Below are 24,326 nucleotides of genomic sequence, written 5' to 3'. Positions count from 1 at the left end.
AATTAATTTTTGTGAATTTACAAATATCTTTTTTCAAATATAATATATTAATGATTCAACATTAAATATAAACATCTCTTCTATTTTGGTGTTTAGTTTTCTACATACATGTTTGTTTGGGTATGTAGTGTACTTGCGGCAGCACAAGCCCAAGACCGCTGTATCGAAGCATAATAAATGAAGTTCCTTCTTGAAACGTAAGTTTAAACAATTCTACCGGCAATCCAAACGTGTTCATTGGGAGAGATTAAATTTTTCCGCTATACTCTACTCCTCCATTCCATTGATAATAGTAATAATATATTGCTTCAAGCATTTACTAAAAGTCCATAAAACAAATAATTATTTTATTAAAATAAAGTAAAACAAACATATTTAATATTAAATTTGTCAAGTTAAAATATTTTATTAATAAGTTATTTTCATGTGTTAACTTTCCCATGTGTATTGCCAGTGCTTACAGTAACGTTGGGCGCAGCTGGTGTCTCTCTCATCTCATCGATAGATAGCACTTAACGGTGACAGTGAGTGCGAGAATGGCAACGGGAACGGGAAGTAAGAAGAAGGCATCGCCTCTCTCTTTGGAGCAATTCATCTCCATTACCGCTCCTCTTCTTGACTTGGAAAAGGTACTCTTTCTTCTTCTCTTTTCTGTTATCATCGCAATTGTTACAACCATGAAATCGATCATAACTTTCAAAAATTGGTTTGTTTTACGAGGTTTCGATTTTTTTTTTTTGTATCATGTGGCTTCTTAGGAAGCTGAGATTTCAAGCTCGATCGCCACTGGTGCGTCCAGGAATTTGGATACTGCTCAAAAGAGGGGTTCTACAATCCTCAACTTGAAGTGCGTCGATGTCCAGGTTACTTTTTATTTATTTATTCCTGCTCCTCTAATTCCTCTTTTGTTTTGAACTGCCATATAATTTGTTGGTTTGAAAATGGAGGCAAGCCGTTGTATTTCAAAAATATCAAAATATTAGATGAAGTGGAATTTTATGTTTATGTTTATCTTATTTCATTGTTGTTGAGATTTCAAGAGTATCAAAGAAATGGAGCTAGCTATGTTTACAGTTGATTTTTCTTGTTTTCCTGTGCATTTTTTAAGTAGTAAGTGGAGTGGAGCTTCAGTTCATATGGTATTCATATGTTTGTGTTCCTTTCTTTATCCTGAAATAGACAGGGCTTATGGGGAAGTCTCTGATCGAGTTCCAGTCAACAAAAGGAGATGTTCTTCCTGCACACAAGGTAAAAGATTGACTTTCTTTTATCTGTTCTCTATCAAACTGACCATACTGCTTGACCTAACTTTAAAGTTGTGCATTTTAGTCTTGTCTTGTATGAACCTAGTTTAATTGTAATTTCATGCATTTCTCTCTCTCCTCCTTCCTGTTGTTATTCAGTATAAGTACTTGCCTCAAAACCATCTTGTATTACTGATAGGACTTTTTTTTCTATTTATTCAATGCATATTGTATTACAATTCAGGAGTTAATGTGGTTTTCTTTTGGGCAGTTTGGTACTCATGATGTTGTTGTTTTAAAACTCAACAAGGCTGATTTAGGTTCTCCTGCTCTTGGACAAGGTGTTGTTTACAGGTTAAAGGTACCTACCTTATTGATTCAATTTGTGAAAAGAAAATAAAATTGCACATGCTGTTGGCTACAGATGGTTCCAGCTTGGATATAAATTTGACTTACTGGTTTGATACAATTAATAACAGGACTCATCAATAACCATTGCTTTTGATGATATACCGGAAGACGGTTTAAACAGTCCCCTAAGACTGGAAAAAGTAGCAAATGAGGTATGCTGATAAGTTCATAAATAGGTGGCTTTTTATTTCTTCTTGTATAAAGTAGTTATGCAGGTTGATTAAAAATAATTCAATGACTACTCTGAGGTTCCATGAATTTTGCTGGAATATAATTTTAGATTTGCATACAACATCCCTCCCCCATACCTTCGCATAGCGAAGAGCCTCTGGGCAATGGGGTACGAAGTTTTTTATAATTTTAGATTTGCATAAATACTGATAAGCACTGAGAGAACCCTAATATGCAGCTTTTGCTCTCCCTTTTGGTTAGTTAGCTTATTGTTTTCTGTTGTGTAAATAATAACATGTCGCTCGCTTGGCATTTTTACCTTTTTTGATCAATTTCTGGCTCCTAGGTTCTTATGTGCTGCAAATATTTGTTGCTCATGTAGGTGACTTATCGCAGGATGAAAGACGCGTTGATACAGTTGAGTAAAGGAGTGCACAAGGGTCCTGCCTCTGATCTGATTCCTGTCTTGTTTGGGGAGAGGCCACCAACAGTGTCCAAGAAGGATGTATCTTCCACTCCCTTTAATAAAAATCTTGATCACTCCCAGGTGTGTAACCTAATTTCTTGCTCAGTCACTTTATTTGTTAATTTTTTTTATGTTTTTTTCCAATTAGTTTTCTACTTTCTGTAATCTATTTTCATTCAATGTATCATTTCATTTACGGTTTCTTGTTCCTTTATAATTAGCATAAAGCTTTTTCTTTGGTACAGAAAGAATATTTCTGTATTAGTTACACTTTATGCCTATTGCTGTGAATAGGTCTTTTTCTTTAGGGAAACTAAAAGATTTGTGATTTAGGCACTCCTAGCAAAACTATTTTCAGTTTGGGAACATTTACCACTCTATTGTTAACATTCAGAAAGTGTTAAATTCTTACACTACAGAATTGGAAATATTTACTTCATTAGTCACTTGAGTGCTCAACCATGTTAGATATTTTTTCTTCAAGCATTCTAAATCCTGATTCTAAAAAATATTTCATAATAATTATTTTACATTTTGAACCATTCTCAATTTTTGAAATTTCTTATTATTTTTATGGTCTTAACTGGATTACTTTAAAATCTATGACAAATATCACAGGAATTAAAAGAATACAACTTTAGGGTTCTATTTGTTGTCTAATCATAGCTAAAAAAACTCACTATTTTGGCCTGAAGTTACATGAATTTTATTCATCACCACCGGATAAATAAGCTAGAATATTACACATTTCTAGGACATGCTCTGTATTATAGTCAAATTCGAGCGGCTTCTTGTTGTATCAATTAACCAATGCAGAATATACCTGTTATTATAAGAGTGATATTTTTACACAATTAGTTCATCTTTTTCTGCTTTGCACGTCTGCCTTGTGTTCACAAAATTATGTATTTCTGTTTTTATCTCCAAAGAAAGAAGCAGTTTCAAAAGCTCTATCATCGAAGAATGTGTTCTTGTTGCATGGACCACCTGGAACGGGAAAAACTACAACAGTTGTAGAAATTATATTACAAGAAGTGAAACGTGGATCTAAGATTCTTGCTTGTGCTGCCTCAAATATTGCTGTGGACAACATTGTTGAGCGGCTAGTTCCACATAGGTACAATATTTGATTCTGTTTGGCCCTATAATAATTGACTGGTTTTACTCAGATTGGAGTGCTGTGACTTGTAATGGTAGCTTTAACATCTGACAACATAGATAAGCAATGTCTGCTATTGTAAAACATTTGTCCACAGAACCAGTAATTTAGAAGAAAAGGAATACGTTCTTACAAAATTCACCACCTTCAGAAAGTAATGTCTTGTGAAGTTTATAATTTGGAAACCATTTTTTTTTTAATGTTTCTGTTCTTATTTACTTTTTGTTGTTTTTCCCCACTCTCTGGTGAGATGTGCTTTCTCCATTTGGTTTGGTTTGGTTTTATCAGGTGTGTAAAATCATTTGTTGATACTTTATACTCATTCATGATGACGTTTTCTGCTAGAGTTAAGCTGGTGAGAGTGGGTCATCCTGCACGTTTATTGCCTCAAGTATTGGACAGTGCGCTGGATGCTCAGGTACATAGTGGCAACTTATCTAAACACTAAATTATTTCTATCCAATATTTTTATTACCATTCCACAATAGCATCAGTAAAATGTCAAAATTTATGTCATGTTATACATATTCTTTAAACAATGTGTCAGATGATGGATTGAGTTACTTAGTATTTGGCATTCTTCAAATGCAATGTTTTATGTCACAGATCACACTATGTTTTCACCATTCCTTATTGAATTTCTCTGATATTAGGTACTACGAGGAGATAATAGTGGTCTTGCAAATGACATTCGGAAAGAAATGAAGGTAAGTTTTAGAGCAAAAGTTGCAAATCTGAATCTTAATTTTCATTGTGATTTTATTACCATTTACCAACATTGTTAATTTCATCTAGCTGATGTTTCTGGGAGTGTTACTTCAGATGCTATCATTGATGTCAGCATTAACTTCATGTTAGCTTAAATATATAATTATGCAATATTACTTTTCACCTGATATAGCCTATTTTTTTCAGGCATTGAATGGAAAGCTGCTGAAAACCAAAGACAGAAATACTAGAAAGGACATACAAAGGGAACTTAGGACTCTATCCAAAGAAGAACGTAAAAGGCAGCAGCTTGCTGTAACAGATGTACTTAAAAGTGCAGATGTAATATTAACTACTTTGATTGGGGCTTTCTCTAAAAAACTAGACAGCACTTCATTTGATTTGGTGATTATTGATGAAGCTGCTCAAGCACTTGAGATAGCATGCTGGATACCTATACTGAAGGTAGTGTGAAAAAGAATATGTCACTGTACTTGATGTTATTCATAACACTACTGCATTCAGATTTCAGACTTCTTTTTATCTTCTGATTACAAGCACATGTCATGTTTTATTGCTGTTTGAACACTTCATATTACCACCAGTGTGTGGTAGGTGGGAGAGGGAGGGAAAATGAAGAAGTGATATTGTTAGGAACCCCAACATATATTGAAATAAAAACAAGGTTGGTTTATTTAAGACAGTAAAATCGCACCAGAATTTGAAAACTAAAAATATTTTTAGTTTTATTGCATTAAGTACTACTACTGATCCTGAACTGATTTTTACTTTGATGATGATTATAAGAGAAAGTGTTTCCCGACAGTATCCTCCAGTTCTCCAATAGTCTTGTATAGTGTCCCGGATTCAACACAACAGAATGTATAAAAGATATAAATCAAATATCAAACTGAACTGAATTAAATTGAAAGTCTTATAAGGGAAGTTAAATACCAAAATGTAGTCTTTTACAAAAGAAAAGTTGCTCTAGACTGGAAAAACTAAAAGCTTGATACTACATCTGGGTTTGATTCAGCATTAAAATATATATCCTTCTAATCATTACATGGTGTTGTTTTGATTATAATGAATTAAATGAAGAGTTCATTGTTTTAGGGTTCAAGATGTATACTTGCAGGGGACCATCTTCAACTTCCTCCAACCATTCAAAGTGTTGAAGCCGAGAAGAAAGGCTTAGGAAGAACGCTCTTTGAACGACTTGCAGAAATGTATGGAGATGAAATCACATCAATGCTTACAATCCAGTATCGTATGCATGAACTTATCATGGATTGGTCTTCTAAAGAGCTTTACAACAGTAAGGTACTCCTAGTTTTTTAAGCTTGTCTCAAGATTGCATCACTGTAAAGCAATCTTTATATGCCACTACAAAGCATAATTTATCAATCCTGAACTGTAAAATTATATTATGTTGGGGGGAGGGGTGAACATTTTATTTGATCATTATGCATGGCATTTTGTGATAACAGATCAAGGCTCATCCAAGTGTTACTGCGCATATGTTATATGATCTTGAGGGTGTGAAGCGGACAAATTCTACTGAACCAACCCTCCTTCTCATAGACACAGCTGGGTATGTTGGATTATTTCCTTGTTGAAAACTCTATCTTCTCAGAACTGCTTGATTAGGAGGGACATGTGGAATTAAGGCATGCCATTCTCTTCCTAATGAAAATTGATATACCATCATTTTGTTTATAATTATTTGGTGTTTTGAATAATCTATATTCAGCAATTAGTATACTGGTTTCTTCTATCTAATCAAGAATTTTGCAATTAGCATATGACCAAACTGGTATGAGGAAGCTTAGGAGAAAGAATTCATTATATTTCATATGAATTAAATATAGATTGTTTGATATCCTTGGGAGTTTGTTTCCAAACAGAATGTGATCAAACTGCTTATATTGATGAGATTCAGATGTGACATGGAAGAAAAGAAAGATGAAGAAGATAGCACCTTTAATGAAGGTGAAGCTGAGGTTACCGTGACTCACGCAAAGAGACTAGTGCAAAGTGGGGTGCTTCCTTCTGATATTGGAATTATTACTCCGTATGCTGCACAGGTATGAAATTGTTCTATGTGAAGTGTGAATCTTTATTATAAATGTTCTGTAGGCACAGGCTTAGTATTCTAGTAGTTCTGTGAAGGATGGCAATATGGTAGATGTTTTTCAGGTTGTTTTACTCAAGATGTTGAAAAACAAGGAGGACCAGCTGAAGGATGTTGAAATCTCAACAGTTGATGGATTCCAGGGAAGGGAGAAGGAAGCCATTATTATATCAATGGTTCGATCAAATTCAAAAAAAGAGGTATTTCTAACAAGGCTGTTATATATGTGTTATGTGGCAGATTTTGGTAGCATGCTGTGAAGAATAAGAGAGATTTGGAAATATGTTTCAGGTTGGCTTTCTGAGTGATCGCCGGCGAATGAATGTGGCTGTGACACGGTCCAGAAGGCAATGCTGTCTTGTCTGTGACACAGAGACAGTCAGTGGTGACGGATTTCTAAAGCGATTGATTGAGTATTTTGAGGAGCATGGTGAATATCTAAGTGCATCTGAGTACCAGAATGAGTAGGCCAGATTCACAGGGTTAAGATTTCTATTGTCGCACTCTCATGTGATCAATTTGTTGATTTTGGTGATGTTGCTAGTAGATCTGTGTAGGTTTCTCAAATCTTTCCTGAGCTATTTGGAATGGAAAAAGGTTGATAGTTTTTATAGAACCATTTTATGTAGAAGAAAAAAATTCTTGGTATCTACTAATGTTATTACTTTGATTTTGTTAAGAAACAATATTACTTTCAGAATAATGTGGACTTGGAGTAGTCCCTTCTATTTACGTAATCTTTTTCATATGTAGTATATGATACTTGTAAATTGTAACCATGCCAGTTTTAATTTAAAATACTTCTTCTAAACTTCTATTATCAAGGGAATAGATTGCATGGTTTTTAATGTTACAGAAAAAGGAATTGAGGGGGGGACTAAGGACATTAGAAGACATTATTAAAAGGGATATCATGGTGAATATATCCTTTAAAATTTGGATTTTTTACTAAACTCAATTGTACCTAGCCAACTTTACCAAGTGGGATAAGATATTATTGGAATAATGCTAGAAGCACACTATAAAATCAAAAGAAAAAAATTAAATAAAATATGAGATCCATCAAATTTTCCGAATTTTAATAAATTTCAACCATCGTGATGAACTAAGCTATCAATTCGAGCTATGGGTCATTATATTTTTGGGTCCGGCTAATTTAATTGTGGGTCAGTATTTTTTAAGCCTGCCCTTTACTGGTTGTGGGTCAAACAAGCTGGTTTAACCATGATGGGCCATCATATTTTTGGACCTTTAATTGTTTACTAGTAATTTTTGGGCTATTTTATCTTGCACTCTCATTTAATGGGAGGTGCATGATGCAATAGTTGAAGTGCAAGAAATAAATGTCTAATTTTTTTAGTTTAACTAAGCCTTCTACGGGTTTTGGGCCGAATAAGGCTAGCCATGGTTCCATGTTTTTTTTTTTTGAAATTCTCGTTTTTGGTTTTGTGCCTTTATTTTAGTTTTTCACAGGTCGCAACTTGATGACGTTCATTAAAAAAAAGAGAGCTCAATATAATAAAAAATATTAGAAACTCATTACATAATAAAGTAAGAGTTCATGATATCGCAAAGTATAGAACATCACAAAATAAATAAATAAATAAAAGCACATTTTTTATTTTTATTTTTTAGTTTTATAATTTTTCTAATTTTGGGGTAGGGGGTTGGCTTGGCCTACCACAAGCAACTCAGTCAGGCTACCAGGTAGGGATGGGTTGTGCCAAAATGATTTTGAGCTTAAATTTTATTAGTCCAACTTGTATTTTATATTGGGTTAACAAAGCATAAGGAGGAGGTAACAAAGAAAGCTAAAAGTTAACAATTCCCTAAATTGCTAATAGTAAGTCAAGTTACAACAATACTTGCAGACTGATATTATTTTCTCCATTTTCCTGTCACAACTACTGAAATAAGCTACTTTCTCACTAGTAGTCTTCTATTCTAGCTACTTTCCTTCTCTTACACTGCTGCCAACAGATTGAAATTCTGCAGACATAAACAGGACTAGAGAGTAGTTGGATAACCAAAACCTTGTGATCTCTCCTTAGGCTTTATATGCTAAGTATCCATATCTAACCTGATTCTCTTTTTGTTAAAAAAAACAAGTTTCTTAAAAGTTCCAAATGGAAGTTGAGAAAGTAAGATCATCATTTGGGTCATATGCTTCAAGCTGAGTGACTTCTGATTCCTGAATACCTGCAATTCCATGCATATCAATCAATGCCTCCCAGTTAACACTATTGTCAGAAAACACTCCCAAATGATGATCATTGTCATCTCTCAACAGAGCTTCAGGCATTGTTGATGAACTTCCTGAGCTATCAGTTCTCTCTGACTCTCTTTCTTCTTTAAGGATTCCCATCTGTTGAAGAAACTCATGGAGGTCTATCTGGGGTTTCTCCTGAAGATCTCCAAGAACCTCCTCTGACAACATTTGATCATCTTTTGGTGGATTTTCTCCATCTTTTTTGCTGCCTACAGTCTGAGTTTCTTCCTTTGGTTCATTGGATGAATTAGGCGGCGATTGACTGACAACTGAATTTCTCTTAAGCTCCTGTAGCCTCTGGTGGATTAAATGAACACTAGGTTGAGCATTTACATTGAGTAATCCACAGGAAGGGAACATTGAAATGAAGTTCTTGGAAGGGAACCATTTGAACTTCCCTGATGATGTGATAGTAGTTGAAGTGGACCTTGGTTGAAGGTGGGGGAGATTAAGGTATGCATCTGGACCATAGAGTCTCCTTGCAGCCTCATCATAAGCCATGGCAGCTTCTTCAGCTGTGGCAAAAGAACCAAGCCAGAGCCTAGTTCTCTTCTTTGGCTCTCTTATCTCAGCAACCCATTTGCCCCAAGTTCTCTGCCGAACGCCTCGGTACTCACACGAGGCGTTCTGGGGGCCGCCTTTCCCCCTTGTTGGCCCTTTCTTCCATGGCTTCAAGGGGAACTTCTTGCAAGTATCCATATATGGTTAGTTGATATTGGGATACTTCAACTTTGAACACTTGAAAGTGGTGCTGTGAGTATTGAGTACTGAATATGAGTATCACTACTTGGTTTGGTGATACTTGGAACTGCATGTAAGGCGCGGGATATGTAGGAGCAAGGAGTGTAGGTTGGTATAAATGTTTTCACGTTGGGAGAAGTAGCATAACGCATGTGACCGTTATTCATTGTGTGTGCTACTCACTCACTGTTTCAAATCCTTATTTTTCTTTTTAATTTCTTATTGATTTTTTTTATCATGTTAATGGTTAGTTTATTAATTTTTGTTAATAGAGAAAATCAAACTCACAAACTTTCCTAATTTTTTTTTTCTTTTTTAATTACTCAACTAATCTTATATTTCCTTCGGGGTTACGGCCTTGGTAATTCGGGCACCGGTTGATGTGTATATGCATGCATGGTCTTAACACGTGGTAGTAATTACAGTATAATTTTTGTTGACTGAAAGGGGAATGTTAAGAGAACATGCATTTTGTTCTTTTAGAAACCGAAAAGGATTCAGTGGAGGGTGATGATCATCTTGATAACCCATGCAAGATAAATTTATTTGATGGTCCACTAAACCTCTACTTTGAGTTAATGCAATGCCCTTCTGATGATACTTGATAGCCCATGCAAGATAAATTTAATGCCATACTTGATAAGCTCTTAAACGTTGTCTTTCATTGATTGGGGCCATTTTATTTCACATTTCCTTTTTTATTTTTGTTTTACCGCTCACGGGTCAAACTTTATCTGGAGCTAGGTGGAGCATGAATGATCCATTGAGTACTACTTATTACTTAATTAAGACAGAGAAATAAATATACATAAATATAAATATCTACTTTTTACTATATATGAGGATAATGATTTGTGAAAATCTTTGAAGCTTAATGGGCCAATGATTCTGAATTGATTGGTTGTGGGATCAAGTTTAAGAGGATTAGGAGTTATAGCAGTACTCCTCGACGTTGACAATGCAATGTCCTTGAATGATAAAATGCAATCCTATTGCTTCCAAGGGTTTGGTACATCCGTGCCTACCCAAGTTGGCACGATTGTTACACAACAAACCTCCTATTTGGCACCACAATAACCTTATTCTATGTTTGTATATAAATATAGATTAAAGACAGTGATTCCAATTATACAAAGAAACGGGAGAGAATGAGACATAAGGTTGACGGGGTGTTGAAGAAAAGAAAAAAAATGTTATAAATTTATTTTTTCTTACTAATAAAAATTAATAATTGATATTTGTCCATAAAAAAATAAGAGAAAAAAATGTTTAATGTTATTTGAGGTGGAGACTAGAATATTTTGCAAAGACTTTTTTCCAAGTGATACAGTGATTGTCTTGAATGAACTCTGACACCCATCTTTGGATTCTATATACAACAGAGTTGAATTTGTCCTTGAGGAGGAGAAGTGTTATAAATAAGATCCACCTCAACAATATGCAATTCACGAACTATATTTCACATGTTGTCCTGCCATACACGGCCTGATTCTCGAGACTTAGGTCACCTTTATCCCATGCTTGCTCTCTAATCTCTATGTGCATGCCATCGTGAATTACCACTCATGCCCCAGAATAATGTCCATATCATATACCGAATGATAACATTAACATGGTTACATTGGGATGATTGATGACCATGCCGGTTAACTAGAAATATTCATGTGAGTGATAAATGATAATGCTTATAATATGCTTGGAAGACAACATTAATGATTATGACATGGTTATCCTTATATGGCAAAGAGACCAGCTGGCAATTAAAGGAGTGGAGAAAATATCAGATTATAAGCTTACATTGGTGACAGAAATATCATAATTAAGGAATACGTGATAAACAAATCTTACAAAAGCAACCACACCTACATATTGTACTAATCATTTGAATATTATGTTGGACGTTACTTCAGGGACATTTTTATTTCCCAACATAACGACTTGTAACGATTTTGCAAAGGTAAAACCATAATAGGATGCTACTTTTTGCAATCTAATAATAAACCTTAAGCTAAAATGAACTGAGGATACAAATCAAATAAGTTTGAGGGTATTTTGCCTCCTCCTAAAAGAAAGGATAAAAGACTGCAAATTATTCAAAACGTACATGCCATATTTTAAGCCATCATTCTTATTTCTTTTTATAAATGTTTATGAAAAAGTTTATTTCAACAAAGCCCAAGACGAATGAGATAATCTTGCATACAGCCTTTTTGAATAGGTTAAAATCAATTTTTGGTCCATCCATTTTACTCATCCTGCAATTTTAGTTATCTTAATTTAAAATAAACACATTGGTTCTTCAATTTTCAAAAAAAAAAACTTTAATTTTGATTAAATTTTTAATTTTTTCTTCATTACTTTTTTTTTTACATTTTCATTAATTAAATAATTTTTTATGGTACATTAAATAAATATAATAAAATGTATGTAAAATGAAAGATTAAATCAAATTTACTGATTTTTAAAACTAAAGGACTAAATGTTTCTATTTTAAAATAGAGAACAAAAATTGTAAATTAGACAAAATTAGCCTTTTAAATACATTGGACATACATTGATATGCTCATACAGGCTTTGTTCTTTTGCCATGGCTTATGTTGAGGTTGCAAGGAGACTCTATATAATGCAGTACTAGGCTGAAGAACCAAAGGTTATTAAGGGCCATATTGGATAAACTTCTCTAAAAGTATTTGTAGGAGAAGAAAATAAAAATAAATAAATAAATAAATTTCTCCATAAGTTAAAATTAAATTTTTATTAGCTAATCATCATTAATTAATTTGTAGATATCTTCTCATCTTTTAGAGAAACTATGAGAGAGTTTTTACAAATTATCTAATAGAAAGTTCATTTTAACTTGAGGAAGAACTTTTTTTTTTCTCTTAAAAGTGTTTTTAGAAAAATACATGGAAACATCCCTAATAATTATGCCAGAGAAATTTTTGGTATTTGGTTCTCGTGTTGAGAAGGATGATATGCATTTTATACACGCACCACAAGTCCTGAAAGATAAATTAAAAAATGTGCCTGGTCCATAGAATAGGTTCCAGATAATGTTCAATTTCATTGGTTACATTCAATGATGGATTTTAGCAAGGTTCAGCTCCAGATGTATGTTGAGGGCATTGGGTCAGCACATAGGCATTGGGCCCAAATCCTCTAGAGAGTGTCAAGAACACATTTCACACATTTATATCCCGTACTCTCAATATTGCATGACATTCCCCACTGTATTTCAGAAAATTCATTCTGAAATATAAATTTATATTGCCCACATTTCATGCTTGTATCCCATAATATGCTCATCACCTGAATCATCCCTATTCCTCTTAGAAGGTAAGAAAAATTAAAAATTAAAAATAAAAACTTCATTTAAATATTGTTTTTATGATCCAATCCTCTTCTCCAAAAGAGAAATGTGAACACTCTACTTTTTTTTTTTTATCAATAAATTTTAATTGTTTGTGTTGTTAATTTTTTTATTAGTAATGAGATTCGAATCTAAATTTGTTTCATTTCTTTTTTCTTTTCATCATTAAACCAATCTTATGTCTTCGGAAAATACTATCTTACACTCTCTTTATATATGATTGAATGAAATTGTTATATTATTTATACAATAATTTTGTATATAATTAATTATTCCAACTGCAAAATTAAACTTGTTATATTATTTTTATTTTGTAAAAAATGTAAATTGTTGAACAAAATCATTAATAACTACCCGTAAGAATTGTAATAATCATAGAAGGACGAGGGCAGAGACGAGCGGAATATTGCCACCTGCCTCCCGCTGTCACAGCAATAATGTCACTCCATCAGCAACATTAAAATACGTATTATTATTTTTGTTTACTTCTGATTAAAATAAGTATATCTTAATTTTTGGTCATGCAAAGATGTCCCATCTGCCACATTTTCCCTGTGACCCTTCTCATCACCAAATTTAGTATTCATGATGACACTGGGACACTGTAGCCAGCATAATTAGGATATGATTTAAAGTGGTTAAAGATAAAACAAATAATTTATTGATGAGATAGTCAATAAATTCATCTTAGAAAAGTCAGATTCATGATTCTAATATCCACACAAAAAAGAAAAAAAAAATTCATTATCAACAACATACTACTTGCATTTGCTACGCAATTCGTTGGTTTCCCTAAGTTTGTTGAAATAGTGGTATGTACCAACTAATAACGGTCATTCATGATTTAGAATTTAGTTCACTGGTTGAGTTTTTTTTTAATCCCAACAACTTTTAGTATCAAGTATTCAATTCAATGATTAATTTCTGCTCAAAAATTTAAGTAACCACTTTTAATGAAATTTCTTTCTTCAATCATTTTTTTTTTTATTTCAACAAGATTTTATCTAAGGATTTGCTCAAGGAATTCAAGTTAAATTCTATCCAAACCAATGACTTGTTGGTATATGGTTTGAGTTTGATCAATGATTGAAAAAAAAATGATTTTAGATAATTTAAATTTTACAGAATTAATTTTAGTTTAAATTAGTTAAATTTAAAGTGAAATGTTTTTGTATCAAAAAGTTCATATCTCATAAATAAAGTTATAATAAAACTTAAAATTAATAATGAGATTAACATCTAAGTTACATTTTTCAGTTTTAATTAAATGTGAATTTTAAGACCAAACTCGGTTTTGAATTTTGATCCAATGGAACTAACACAAAAAAATCCAAAGCCATTGTCCAACACTACTAGAAAAGACATGTAGAAAAAGACCAACCACAAATCAAAACCAGATAGTCAAAGGAAACCCCACAAGAGAAAAAGACATAGATATTCTCCCAACCAACCCATTATAATCCTAGCTGAAATGTAAAAGCTTAAAGGTCATTCTTCAAACACAAATTATACTTATATTTTCCAGTAAAAATGTATACAATACAGAGATAAAGAGAACAGAGAACATACATAAGTGCGAGATAGTTAAATTGTACTCCTCGTGATATAACTTTTTTTCGATACCTCAGAATCAGATAAGCATTGGCATTCGCATTGGGATATAAGTAGTTTATGCATGGAAACGTGTTAAAGATTTTCACTATATTATTTTTTTTTATACAACACATTTTTTTACCGAAGATAATCTTACCTCTAACATTTAATACAACTGTTTATTCAAAATTTAAACTCAAAATCAAGTTAAGATATGGAGTAACTCATCTTGAATAATCCATGTGACAGGTGGTTTTACTATATCATATAATTACAAATTATTATGTGTTCATGAAAAGCTTTTTAATTTTTATAGTAATTATCTTACAATTCAAAGATGATTTCTTATGAATTTAACTGTATTTTTTAAACAATACTGCAATTTTCCTGGTTTGCATGCTTTGCTAACAACAATCGAAAATTTTATTGGATCTCATTTAAGAAAATCCTATGAAGCGAAATTGCAATTTGGCTCAAATCACAACAATCAAACATCAAAACTATTCAGCAATATGATACTAACTCCCAAAAAAGAAGGGAAAATTCTTAAAAAAAACAGAACATTAATTAACCAAGGAAGAATGGAGAATATTATACAAGTTAATGATTTTTATTATTTATTCATCAATCAATCATGTCATGACAGCAACAAATAGTTACACATCCGAACCCTAAAGTTTGAAATTCATTTAGGATCCAATCAAAGAGAAAATAAAATAAAGAGAGGATATGATCTACCAGGTTACGTGGATGATGGAGTTGAAGATGCGAGAAATAGCTAGTCTCATGCGAAGAAAGGCGCGAAAGGAGAAGATAGAGGAATCTTGTAGAAAGATCTGTAGCGTGTGGACGAAGAGGTTGAAACTGCGTATGGGAGGAATGTATAAAGTGAGAGGCAAAGCTGAGAAGGCCACGGCAAACGCCAGTTGCAGCATTATTGGTGAGAGAGAGAGAGAGAGAGAGAGAGAGTGCGAGGAATAATGATGAATCAACTATGGATGATGAATGTATTTATATTGCTAATAAAATAATATCTACAGAGACAAAACTCAAATAATGATCCAGTGATCCTCGTCTTGTGCAAAAGTGAAGACAAGCCGTTTGTTTGTGGTCACACCAAATAAAGTCAAACTTTTATATACCCCATCAATCCTCAGAAAAATACTAACTATTTTTCTTTGACAATTTCTTGTATTTTTCATCCAAACCACACTCTTTATAAAACCTTGCTTTTCATTAAGAGAACTGTTTACAAGTTGAACTCTTGCATGATGTTTCATTTTCAAAAAGGAGCAACAGGACAATAATACATGATATAGAAGAAATAATATAATCTGTACCAAAAAAAAAAAAACAGTATGCATGTGTGCATAAGCATATATCCCTGAATTTGATATTAAACTGGTATTAACAGCTATTGTATACAACATGATCATGGGAATATATACTTCCTATGATGAATATTCAAGTATGCAATGAAGCCTATTTCAAAAACATATTATCTGCGCATACAAAAGTTAACTATGCTATGTACACTGAACAAATAAATAAAAAGGGGAGAAGAGTGATACAACAACTAAATGAGATCTTTTCTAATATACTTGAAAAAAAGTTTGTCGCAGCTCACGGAGAAGATATGCATGCTAGCAACTTGCGGCATAGCTGTTGTAACTCAGGTAAAGGATCTGACGAGGATATGGTTGAGAGCTATGAAGCACGGACACTTCAGCCCTTTGCCGTGTCCGGTGTCCGACACGCGTCCGTGTCGGTGTCGGACACCGACACGACACCCGTATTACGTTCTATATTTTGGACATTACAGGTATCCACGTGTCCGTGTCGTGTCGTGTCCGGTGTCCGTGTCGGTGTCGGTGCTTCATAGGTTGAGAGTACAGACCTTGCTTGTAATAGTCCAACTGATATGTTTTCCAAAATCATATCTTCGCTGGCCATGAGTGATGCTATTAGCTTTGCACCTACCATCCTATCCTGTTGAACATTAAAAATACGTTTACATTATACATTTTCTCACAGTTAAGAGAAATAATATGGCTACACACAAAAGAAAGCCATATCAGCTTCTATATTTGTCCACTTTTTAACCAAGCTGTTATCCATTGCCTTTCACCCAACATTTTGCTTGACTTAATCTATTGGCTACCTTCTTGTTAATTTAAAGAAATATTCTCCACGAAGTTACTACATATATAGGAATAGAATCAGAAACTTCAGATTGAAATCTAATGCAACTTCATTTGCGCATCTATCCAGCAAGGATATTTTATAAATTAGAGAGGAAAAATGACCAAAAAGAGAGTGATCACTGAGTATGATAAAATTGATATTGACTTGATTCAATATGATGTCCTCCAATTCGTTGATGAGAAATAAAGCTCAAACCCTTACTAATACTAGACCATTATCTAAATTAAATATGGAAACTTCCTAAGGGATAATCTAAATACGAGGAAAACTAATTATAAGATAAAATATTGATATTGTTTGACATTTTTTATTATTTCATATATTCGACAATCTAATAAAATTACAAGGGTGAGTAGGAGACACAATTTGTCTAAGAAGCCTGGTAATTAGTTTCATCCCACAATTCAGACACTCACCACCAATATGTTTAACACGAGGAACGCAAGATCTAGCAAGATATATAAGAGAGTTGTGTAAAATTGTTTATTCTGATAACTTTACATATATGGTATTATTAATATATGGTATTATTAATGTAGAAGAGTAAAGGTAATTTACCTTGTCTGACTCCTTCCTCAGAGCTTTTAGTGCCATTCTGAATCAGCATTCGTGATTTATGTTATCCAAATCTGCACACATAATTTAGTGTGTTTGAATCAGCATTCGTGATTTATGTTATCCTTCAAATATTTGTCCAGAGCAAGAAAACGACATAGAAGCAAACTTGAGTTGTTTCCGCTGACTGTTTAACAAACATGTTACCAAACACACGGTTAATATGCTTTGGATAAGTAATTTGCTTGCCGTTCTATAATTGAATAATCACATTTTTAAAGGGAATTGAATAATCACATATTCACATTAGATATCCTCGTTTTTTCCTACAATCCTCTCATTTTACATCTTAAAATACTCAGAACTACAGAAACTCTACGTTTTGCCTACCAAAATAAGAAACTCTACGTCTTGGTGCAATAAACATTGCGCATATTTCAATTCCTTTTTCTTCTTGAGAAAACGAAAAATATCAAGATTACCATTTTGGATTCTGGTCGGTAAATCACGTAAATATGTTTGTTCTCTCAATCTCCTCTTACCACCACGTGTGTAGACTTCCAACTCCAAAAAACAAAAAACAAAAAGTTCAACTATTTTTTTTTACTAAAAAAAAAAATTAAACTAATTAATCCATCAAATTAAGAAGAACATTAAGGCTTGAAGATATTGAATGTTAAATATTTTTTTGTGAAACCATTCATCAGTTGCCTATTTGGGCAAAGCACTAATGGCAAAAGCTATTTAATTACATTTGATATGCTCCAGAAAAGAAGAGGTTCAAAAGCAAAACCGAAAATGACATGTGTAAGATCCTTATCAACAAAAAGAATTTTCGTATCTGACAATGTTATAGCTACCGATTACTCCTCATCAGAATAAGAATAGAGGAGAATACAAATGTTCCTTAAAAGAGAAGGTCGGTTATATCATGTTTATAGAATATGAATGCGTGATTAAAGCATTATTATTCCTTCTGCAAAAAAGTGGGAAGAAAAGGCGAGAACAAATCAAGAGTATCAATACAAAAAATTGTCCATAAGGAGGTAATGCTGATATGGTGGTAAAAGCAAAACTGTTAACATTAATTCCTTTGTGAATTGTTTTATTATAGGAAATTTTATCTAACTTTAGTGATATATTCATATCGATTTGGTTATGGGGTCAATTCAATTCCAACTCAGAAAAGCATATAATGACAATTGACAACACTGGCTATCAAAAGCACCGGAGATAGTGAAAGAATAATGCCGACAGTGAAGCCATAAAAAAATATTTTATGTTCACAATTTTTTTCTATTTCTCTCAATTATATTTTTAATTGCATTAGATATTATACTAAAAAAAATCAATATTTTAACTTATCAAATAATCATGAAACTTCTAAAACATTTTTAAATCAATAAATTATTAAAGAAAAATAGACCTTAATCAAGCATGCCATACTCCTTTAGCATATGTAAAGCAAGTCCACCATAACAAGAGGTTCAATTAAATAAATATATAAACTAAAATTGACCAGAAGTGTGTTTCATTGGGTATCTAATTCCTAGTTAAGTAGGACGGCACAAAGTCCACAATTTCATTTGATGGGTCCATAAGATCGCAAAGGGGTAACTCGACCTACACATCAAATATGTAAATTGTAAAATGGTGTTTCGTCTATTGTATAAAGACTAAGAATCCATATAAATGGAATTTTAGTTTGTGCACAATCTACAGTACCTACTCCACAAACAGAATTTGATGCTCAGATAGCTCAGTTATGAATACAATGCAAATAAAAACCACAAATCCTAGACATCAAATATGTAATATTGTGTTTCCACCTATTGTAGAAAGACTAAGAATCCATTATAAATGGCATTTTAGTTCCTGCACAATCTCCATTATAAAAGACCAAGGATTTGATGATACAATTTAGTTATTTATCAATGCAAATAGAAACTACTAACGCTGCGATATTTAGAATAGAGACAAAGGTATTAGAAATAATACAGCAATAAACTTCAATTGAATGTTACATGCCCAAAGGATCAATGTTCAAATATTCCTAACTTACCAACTCCTTGGCATCGACAACTATTTATTCCATATTACAAAAGAAATACCATATCCAGCAACCAACCTGTGTTTTCATCCCCAAAATTGGACCAAAATGGAGACACAAGGAATTACTCCAATGACCCTTCTGTAACTTTGGATCCTACCCCAAAATATAAAGAAATAAAATCAAAAGATAGATCAAACTTAGGACTAAGACTTCATTGCGATACAACATTTGCTCCTCAAGGAAGGAAAAAATGACAGGAATGTGGACCTAAAATTTGAAGAGATATGCAGCCAAAAAACCCTTCAGTGGCATTAATTCTGTGAACGCCACCCAGTGGTTTTCTGACCCTTCTAAGTTACTTTTGTAACACTAAACCTGAAAATGAATTTTCCTCAATGGTTCTTTATCTTAGTACTGCATCCGTTCTTTAGTTATTGTAACCTTCTTCCATCAACAAAATTCAACAAAGAATATATATTTTTATTTACTGAGACATTTCTTTTGTTAAATACGTCAGGATCAGCAGAAACTCATTTCAGTTTTGCTGAGCCACAAGATGATCAAGCTGCATCTGTTCAAGCCATGCTCCCAGCACAGCATGATCAACAACAGACTCCATTTGTGTGCTCATGTTTGATCCCTCACTGGAGGATCCAGCTGCTGCTGCTGAAACATTTGAGACAGTGGTTGCAAATTTACCTTTAACGTCAGCTGGTGATTCCTTAACAAGTGACTGCACCCAAGATAAATCAGGCTCCTCACCATTGTTCCCAAGCTCAAATGATGATGACCTTCTTAGCTTACCTATTTCATCAGAAGCACCAACTGGCCAATCAAAATTACCATTAGGTGACCCCCATTTTGACCAAGAATTGGCAGAGGTAGTAGAGGCAGCAGAAGCAGCAGAATTGGAGCCGAGTTCCCGGAAGCTTAAGCTGCGAAATTGTTGCTTCTCACGTTGCGCTAGCATAGAAATCCTAGATCCCATTGGAGAAATAGGTTCCATGTTTCGGGGAGACATTACCAATGAGGCCTGCAACAAAGGATGCTCAACATTTTTAGAAGCAAAATTAGTATTCACCGGTGCCAACAAGCTTTGCTGGTGCTGCTGAAATTGATTGAAGACAGCTGATTTGTGAGTTGGAGAAAACACAGCTGAAGCCAATGCTGGATCAGCATATCTAGGAGAAGAACTCTCAGCTGAAAACAGATCATCAAGATTTGAAGGAGTCAAGAGTTTCATTCGACCAGAGCGGTTCATGGGATTAGAATTCATAGCATGTGGAGAGAGGCATGATAACTCATTAAGGAACTGTTGCTGCTGCTGATGCTGATCATAATCAGGTAATAACAAATCAAAATCATCCATAGAAATATCTCTAGCATTGAGTGAAGATCTCAATCTACTGGAATGAAAATTACTTCCAGGAAGATGCAATGCTGGGATGTTAGGCTGAGACCAAGCAATTGAAGGACTGGAAGGCGACATGGTCATGGCTGTAACAAAATCCATAGCAGAAGAAGGCGCGCCCGAACGAGGAGAAGGAACAGCAGAGCCAGTAGAAACATACAGAGGTCTAAGCTCTTCATTGGTGTGGGCAAAGAAGCAAACTCTTCTTGCACAATTAGTCCCATCCTTGCAAAGCCTGGTTCGATATTGTGCAGGATGCAACCAGCATTCAAAAACCCCATGAGCATACTCACACAAATCCCCTCTCCTGCAAGAACCCTTTCGAAATTCAGGACAAGGGACACAGCTATAATGAAACTTTCTCGGGTCCCTTCTTCTGGCATTCTCCCCTGGATGAACAAAGGGGCATTCAGTCCAATCGTGCGAATAAGCGCGCGAACAAGGTCGAACCTTGAACGAATACATTCGGAATTCATCGGTTGAGTATATGCTGTTCTTGATGTCCGGAAGGGACGGAGCAACTGGGTACTCTTTCTTTTCAGTGACTTCATCTGACTTCATCTTCGAATCTCGGGCAGAACAAGGAGACTCGATCTCAATCTCAATCTCAATCTCGGGTGAGGTCGATAAAGGAGGTGAACAAGCATTGCATGAGGTTGTTGTTGTGATCACCCTAAGGAGACTCCAATCATCGGTTTTTTGAAGAAGCTCTTCAAGACTGGTTTTTTTCACATGTTCAAGCTTTGTAGGGAAAACAATAACATCACCGGGTCGGTGAGCATTGACATCAACGGAATTCACATCAGCACCTGCTTCCAGAAGCAGTTTCACAGCATCAACGGCATTTTCAGACCCACCTGAAGCTGCGCAGTGAAGTGCAGTGCTTTTGTCAAGGCCACAAGAGAGGTTCACATCGGCTTCTGATAGAGAAAGAATCAGCTTCATGACATCAATGCTGCCATAGGTAGCAGCAACCATCAAAGGAGTTCTTTGCTCATTGACCATCTTCTTTGACTCTTTGTGACGGATATACCACAACCCAACCTCGTCTATGGAGGAAGGATCGCACTCGATTAGTCTTTTGAAACCCGAAACATCGTTGTTGGCTGCAAGCTCCAGCAAGCTTGACAGAGAATAATCTTCGGTGTCAAGAGATAAGTGATTCATCTCATGGCTTCAACTTCAATTCAACTGCTGAGGAAAAAAACACAAACCCATTTAAGAAAAACACTTAAACAACATAGTAGTACTGCCAGTACTACATAAATAACATTCTAATCTTTTCTCGCTGACAAAAACTAAAATCCATTAACAACAAATATTTTGTGATAAAAAAAGAGTGAAATTTACATTAAAGAAGATGCACTACAACAAACATCCAAAAGCATTTAAAAACTCATACCGTAGTCTCTTGTTGAATTTAAACACACCAGATACCAAAGCCAACTAAAGAAGACAAAGCCTAAAAAAAAAACAAATATATATATATACTCCTATAATTATATATAATTTATGTATGAAAATTAAAAACATCACTATTTTAATAAAAGAAAAAAGAAAGCAAGGAAATTACGGTTAGATTGATTATTCTTCTGCGATACCAAGGGAGCGCCTTTTTTGTTTCCCAATCACATTCCGCCTCGTCACGCAGCGGAGGACATGATGGTCGTTTTGGGAAAAGACTAGGGGTAGAATGGGGGTTTCAGTGATCTTATTCTTGGAACGAGTTACGACAAAGGCTCCTCTTTGTAATAATTTAACACTTTCCCCACTCGTTCGCTGAAATTTTCTGGAAATTCAGTCCAAATTCACCTCACATGCGAGGCTTGGGTTTGGTTTGGATAAAAGCGAGGATCTAGTGCGCACGTGGCGAGAACTTATTGGAATTGTATAAATCTTTTGACTTTTCTCTGAATCCAGTTCCAGATTTTCGTCTGCTTAACTAATCATTGGGCGACACGTGTGCCACTGATTCTTCTTTTATGTGAAAAAGTACATGGAAGGAAACCGGCTGTGGAGGTGAAAACTGAAAAGCCGGGCTGGTTTTACCGGTTCGGTAAATCTGCAGCGTGCGGTGACCGGATCAACCGGTTGCATTGAAGTGGATTGGAATGATGTGTTGGAATCCGGGTGCACCCTACGGACGCGGATTTCAGACACTAGTCAATTGTGGTTTAATGGTGGTGGAACTAGAGGAAGTCAAATCATGGAGAAATAAAAAAGAAAGAATGAAAAACAGGTTACACACTGCATGCAACACTCATGAAATAGGGATTTGTATTCATGATTCATGATATATGAGAATTAGAAAAAGGTATGCATCCATTATATTTTAAAAAAGATAAAGCAAGGGAAATACATAATTGATAAGATAAAAAGCACGGTATCTCAATCTTTCTTTATTATAGTACTTTTTAACATAATTTCCTTTATGTGATACTCCATCAATTTGGTGTTAATTATAAACAAAACAAAATTAGTTAATTTTATTAACTTGCGTTACTTTAACTAAAAATAGATCTTTTTTAAAAATTATTATTCATTAAAACTTAATATCAAATATAAAAAATGTCTTTGATCTTATTAAATTAACATTATTTTAAAGATAGACTTATTAAATATAACATAAATAATTTAAATGTGATTGCATTTGAGACCAATGAAATAAGAAGAAAATTTTATTACTTATATTAAGACCGAAGAGACGAGAGACACTAGTTTTTAGCATATTTTAGGCTTTTCAATGTTGTGTATGTCATTTTTAATTTTTTATTCTTTTTTCTTTATATTTTTTTAGTCATTTTTTGTCATTTATTTCCTGTCATCTGTCATTATTGAGATATTTGTGTTGTTTTTTTAGTTGAGTTTTTAATTTATTTTAATCATAATAAAAAAAAACTATCAAGTCAATGGATATAAATCATACATTAAAAAGTATGTGATTTCCTTGTCAATTGTACTTTTCCAAAATGCAGGCTGTTATATAGTTATAAATATAAATTAAAGAAAATTGTCCAAAAACTATTTTAGCATTTCTTCCTTCTTTTATTGGAGAATTTTTAATCTTTAATTTCCACTACTTTTTTTTTATCACACTCTTTTCCACTCTAAATTCATGGAAACAAATAAAGGGGAGGAATAGTATCTGGTTTAGCCTATTTTAAAATCTAAGTTGAACCAAGTTTATTTTTTATATATAATGATTACATTGAGATTTTAAATATGGAATCTCATGCATATTAACTCAAATCCCCTACCACTAGGCTCGACCAAGTTCCTTTTTTAACAAATTAGTTTAAGATGTCACCTAGCGTTTTTAACCTTAACATTTTAAGCATCAACAACAATAATGTTCTTATATTATATCAAAAAAATTATTAGATTTTTTGGGTTTTATTAGTTGTTCGTGAACTTATTTTTCATGCAAATTTTTATCTTTTTTATACTTTTTTTCAAAAATTAGTTAGATGTGATAACTTTCATGTTAGTCAACTTAGCAAGAAAAATTCCACGTCTTAAATTAGTAAAAACAAATAATACTTAAATTATACCTCAAAATTGAAAATAAATACTATTTTAGAAGGGTAACATTGATCCAAATTTGAGAAATATAAGATCAAAAAATAAAGTTAGAAAACAAAGAAACAAAAAAATATTTAATAAAAAAATTAAAGAATAAAAATATATTTTAATTTTTTTAATCAAATCATATTAGTTAGAAAATATTATTGAGTCCATTACTTTACTCGGCCTAGAAAGATAAACTCTGACAACCAAATTGTTCATACAATCAAATCAATATATAGAGAACAAAGGGGTTGTTTCATTGTGAAGAG

At 33.6% G+C, this 24,326-nt stretch overlaps 3 protein-coding genes across 9 annotated transcripts; 1 reads left to right on the top strand and 2 right to left on the bottom strand.

Annotated features, from left to right (window-relative positions):
* The first annotated feature begins 274 nt into the window (after positions 1 to 274).
* Positions 275 to 7,045, top strand: LOC100810545 (DNA-binding protein SMUBP-2). 2 transcript variants are annotated; one of them, XM_014773766.3, is made up of 16 exons: positions 275 to 292; positions 455 to 629; positions 759 to 863; positions 1,180 to 1,248; positions 1,516 to 1,605; positions 1,724 to 1,807; positions 2,209 to 2,373; positions 3,222 to 3,409; positions 3,740 to 3,869; positions 4,105 to 4,158; positions 4,367 to 4,624; positions 5,276 to 5,482; positions 5,650 to 5,753; positions 6,102 to 6,246; positions 6,359 to 6,493; positions 6,585 to 7,045. In XM_014773766.3, the coding sequence occupies exons 2-16, from the start codon at positions 537 to 539 to the stop codon at positions 6,759 to 6,761; spliced, it is 2,004 nt and encodes a 667-aa protein (XP_014629252.1). In that variant the 5' UTR covers positions 275 to 292; positions 455 to 536; the 3' UTR covers positions 6,762 to 7,045. The 2 variants fall into 2 exon arrangements, with proteins under 2 accessions (XP_014629252.1, XP_006576834.1); XM_006576771.4 differs by lacking the exon at positions 275 to 292 and having other exon boundaries at positions 427 to 629; positions 3,797 to 3,869.
* Positions 7,046 to 8,007: 962 nt separating this feature from the next.
* LOC113001170 (dehydration-responsive element-binding protein 2F) lies at positions 8,008 to 17,344 on the bottom strand. 2 transcript variants are annotated; one of them, XM_041014043.1, is made up of 3 exons: positions 17,030 to 17,344; positions 15,005 to 16,255; positions 8,008 to 11,056 (listed from the first exon to the last, which is right to left on the bottom strand). In XM_041014043.1, the coding sequence occupies exon 3, from the start codon at positions 9,259 to 9,261 to the stop codon at positions 8,407 to 8,409; it is 855 nt and encodes a 284-aa protein (XP_040869977.1). In that variant the 5' UTR covers positions 9,262 to 11,056; positions 15,005 to 16,255; positions 17,030 to 17,344; the 3' UTR covers positions 8,008 to 8,406. The 2 variants fall into 2 exon arrangements, 1 of the variants encoding a protein (XP_040869977.1); XR_005890752.1 differs by lacking the exon at positions 8,008 to 11,056 and adding an exon at positions 11,698 to 12,612.
* Positions 17,345 to 19,011: 1,667 nt separating this feature from the next.
* On the bottom strand, positions 19,012 to 22,083 carry LOC100810012 (zinc finger CCCH domain-containing protein 30). Of its 5 annotated transcripts, none has more exons than XM_006576770.4 (2): positions 22,064 to 22,083; positions 19,012 to 21,681 (listed from the first exon to the last, which is right to left on the bottom strand). In XM_006576770.4, exon 2 carries the CDS (start codon positions 21,655 to 21,657, stop codon positions 19,615 to 19,617), a length of 2,043 nt encoding a protein of 680 aa, XP_006576833.1. In that variant the 5' UTR covers positions 21,658 to 21,681; positions 22,064 to 22,083; the 3' UTR covers positions 19,012 to 19,614. The 5 variants fall into 5 exon arrangements, with proteins under 5 accessions (XP_006576833.1, XP_006576830.1, XP_006576831.1 ...); XM_006576767.4 differs by lacking the exon at positions 22,064 to 22,083 and adding an exon at positions 21,893 to 22,036 and having other exon boundaries at positions 19,012 to 21,684; XM_006576768.4 differs by lacking the exon at positions 22,064 to 22,083 and adding an exon at positions 21,893 to 22,036.
* Between the last annotated feature and the right edge of the window lie 2,243 nt (positions 22,084 to 24,326).

The sequence above is a fragment of the Glycine max genome, chromosome 3 (assembly GCF_000004515.6).
Source record: "Glycine max cultivar Williams 82 chromosome 3, Glycine_max_v4.0, whole genome shotgun sequence".
Lineage (NCBI taxonomy): Eukaryota > Viridiplantae > Streptophyta > Magnoliopsida > Fabales > Fabaceae > Glycine > Glycine max.
Note: the sequence above shows the minus strand (reverse complement) of the source record. Positions and strands in the feature narration are given on the sequence as shown.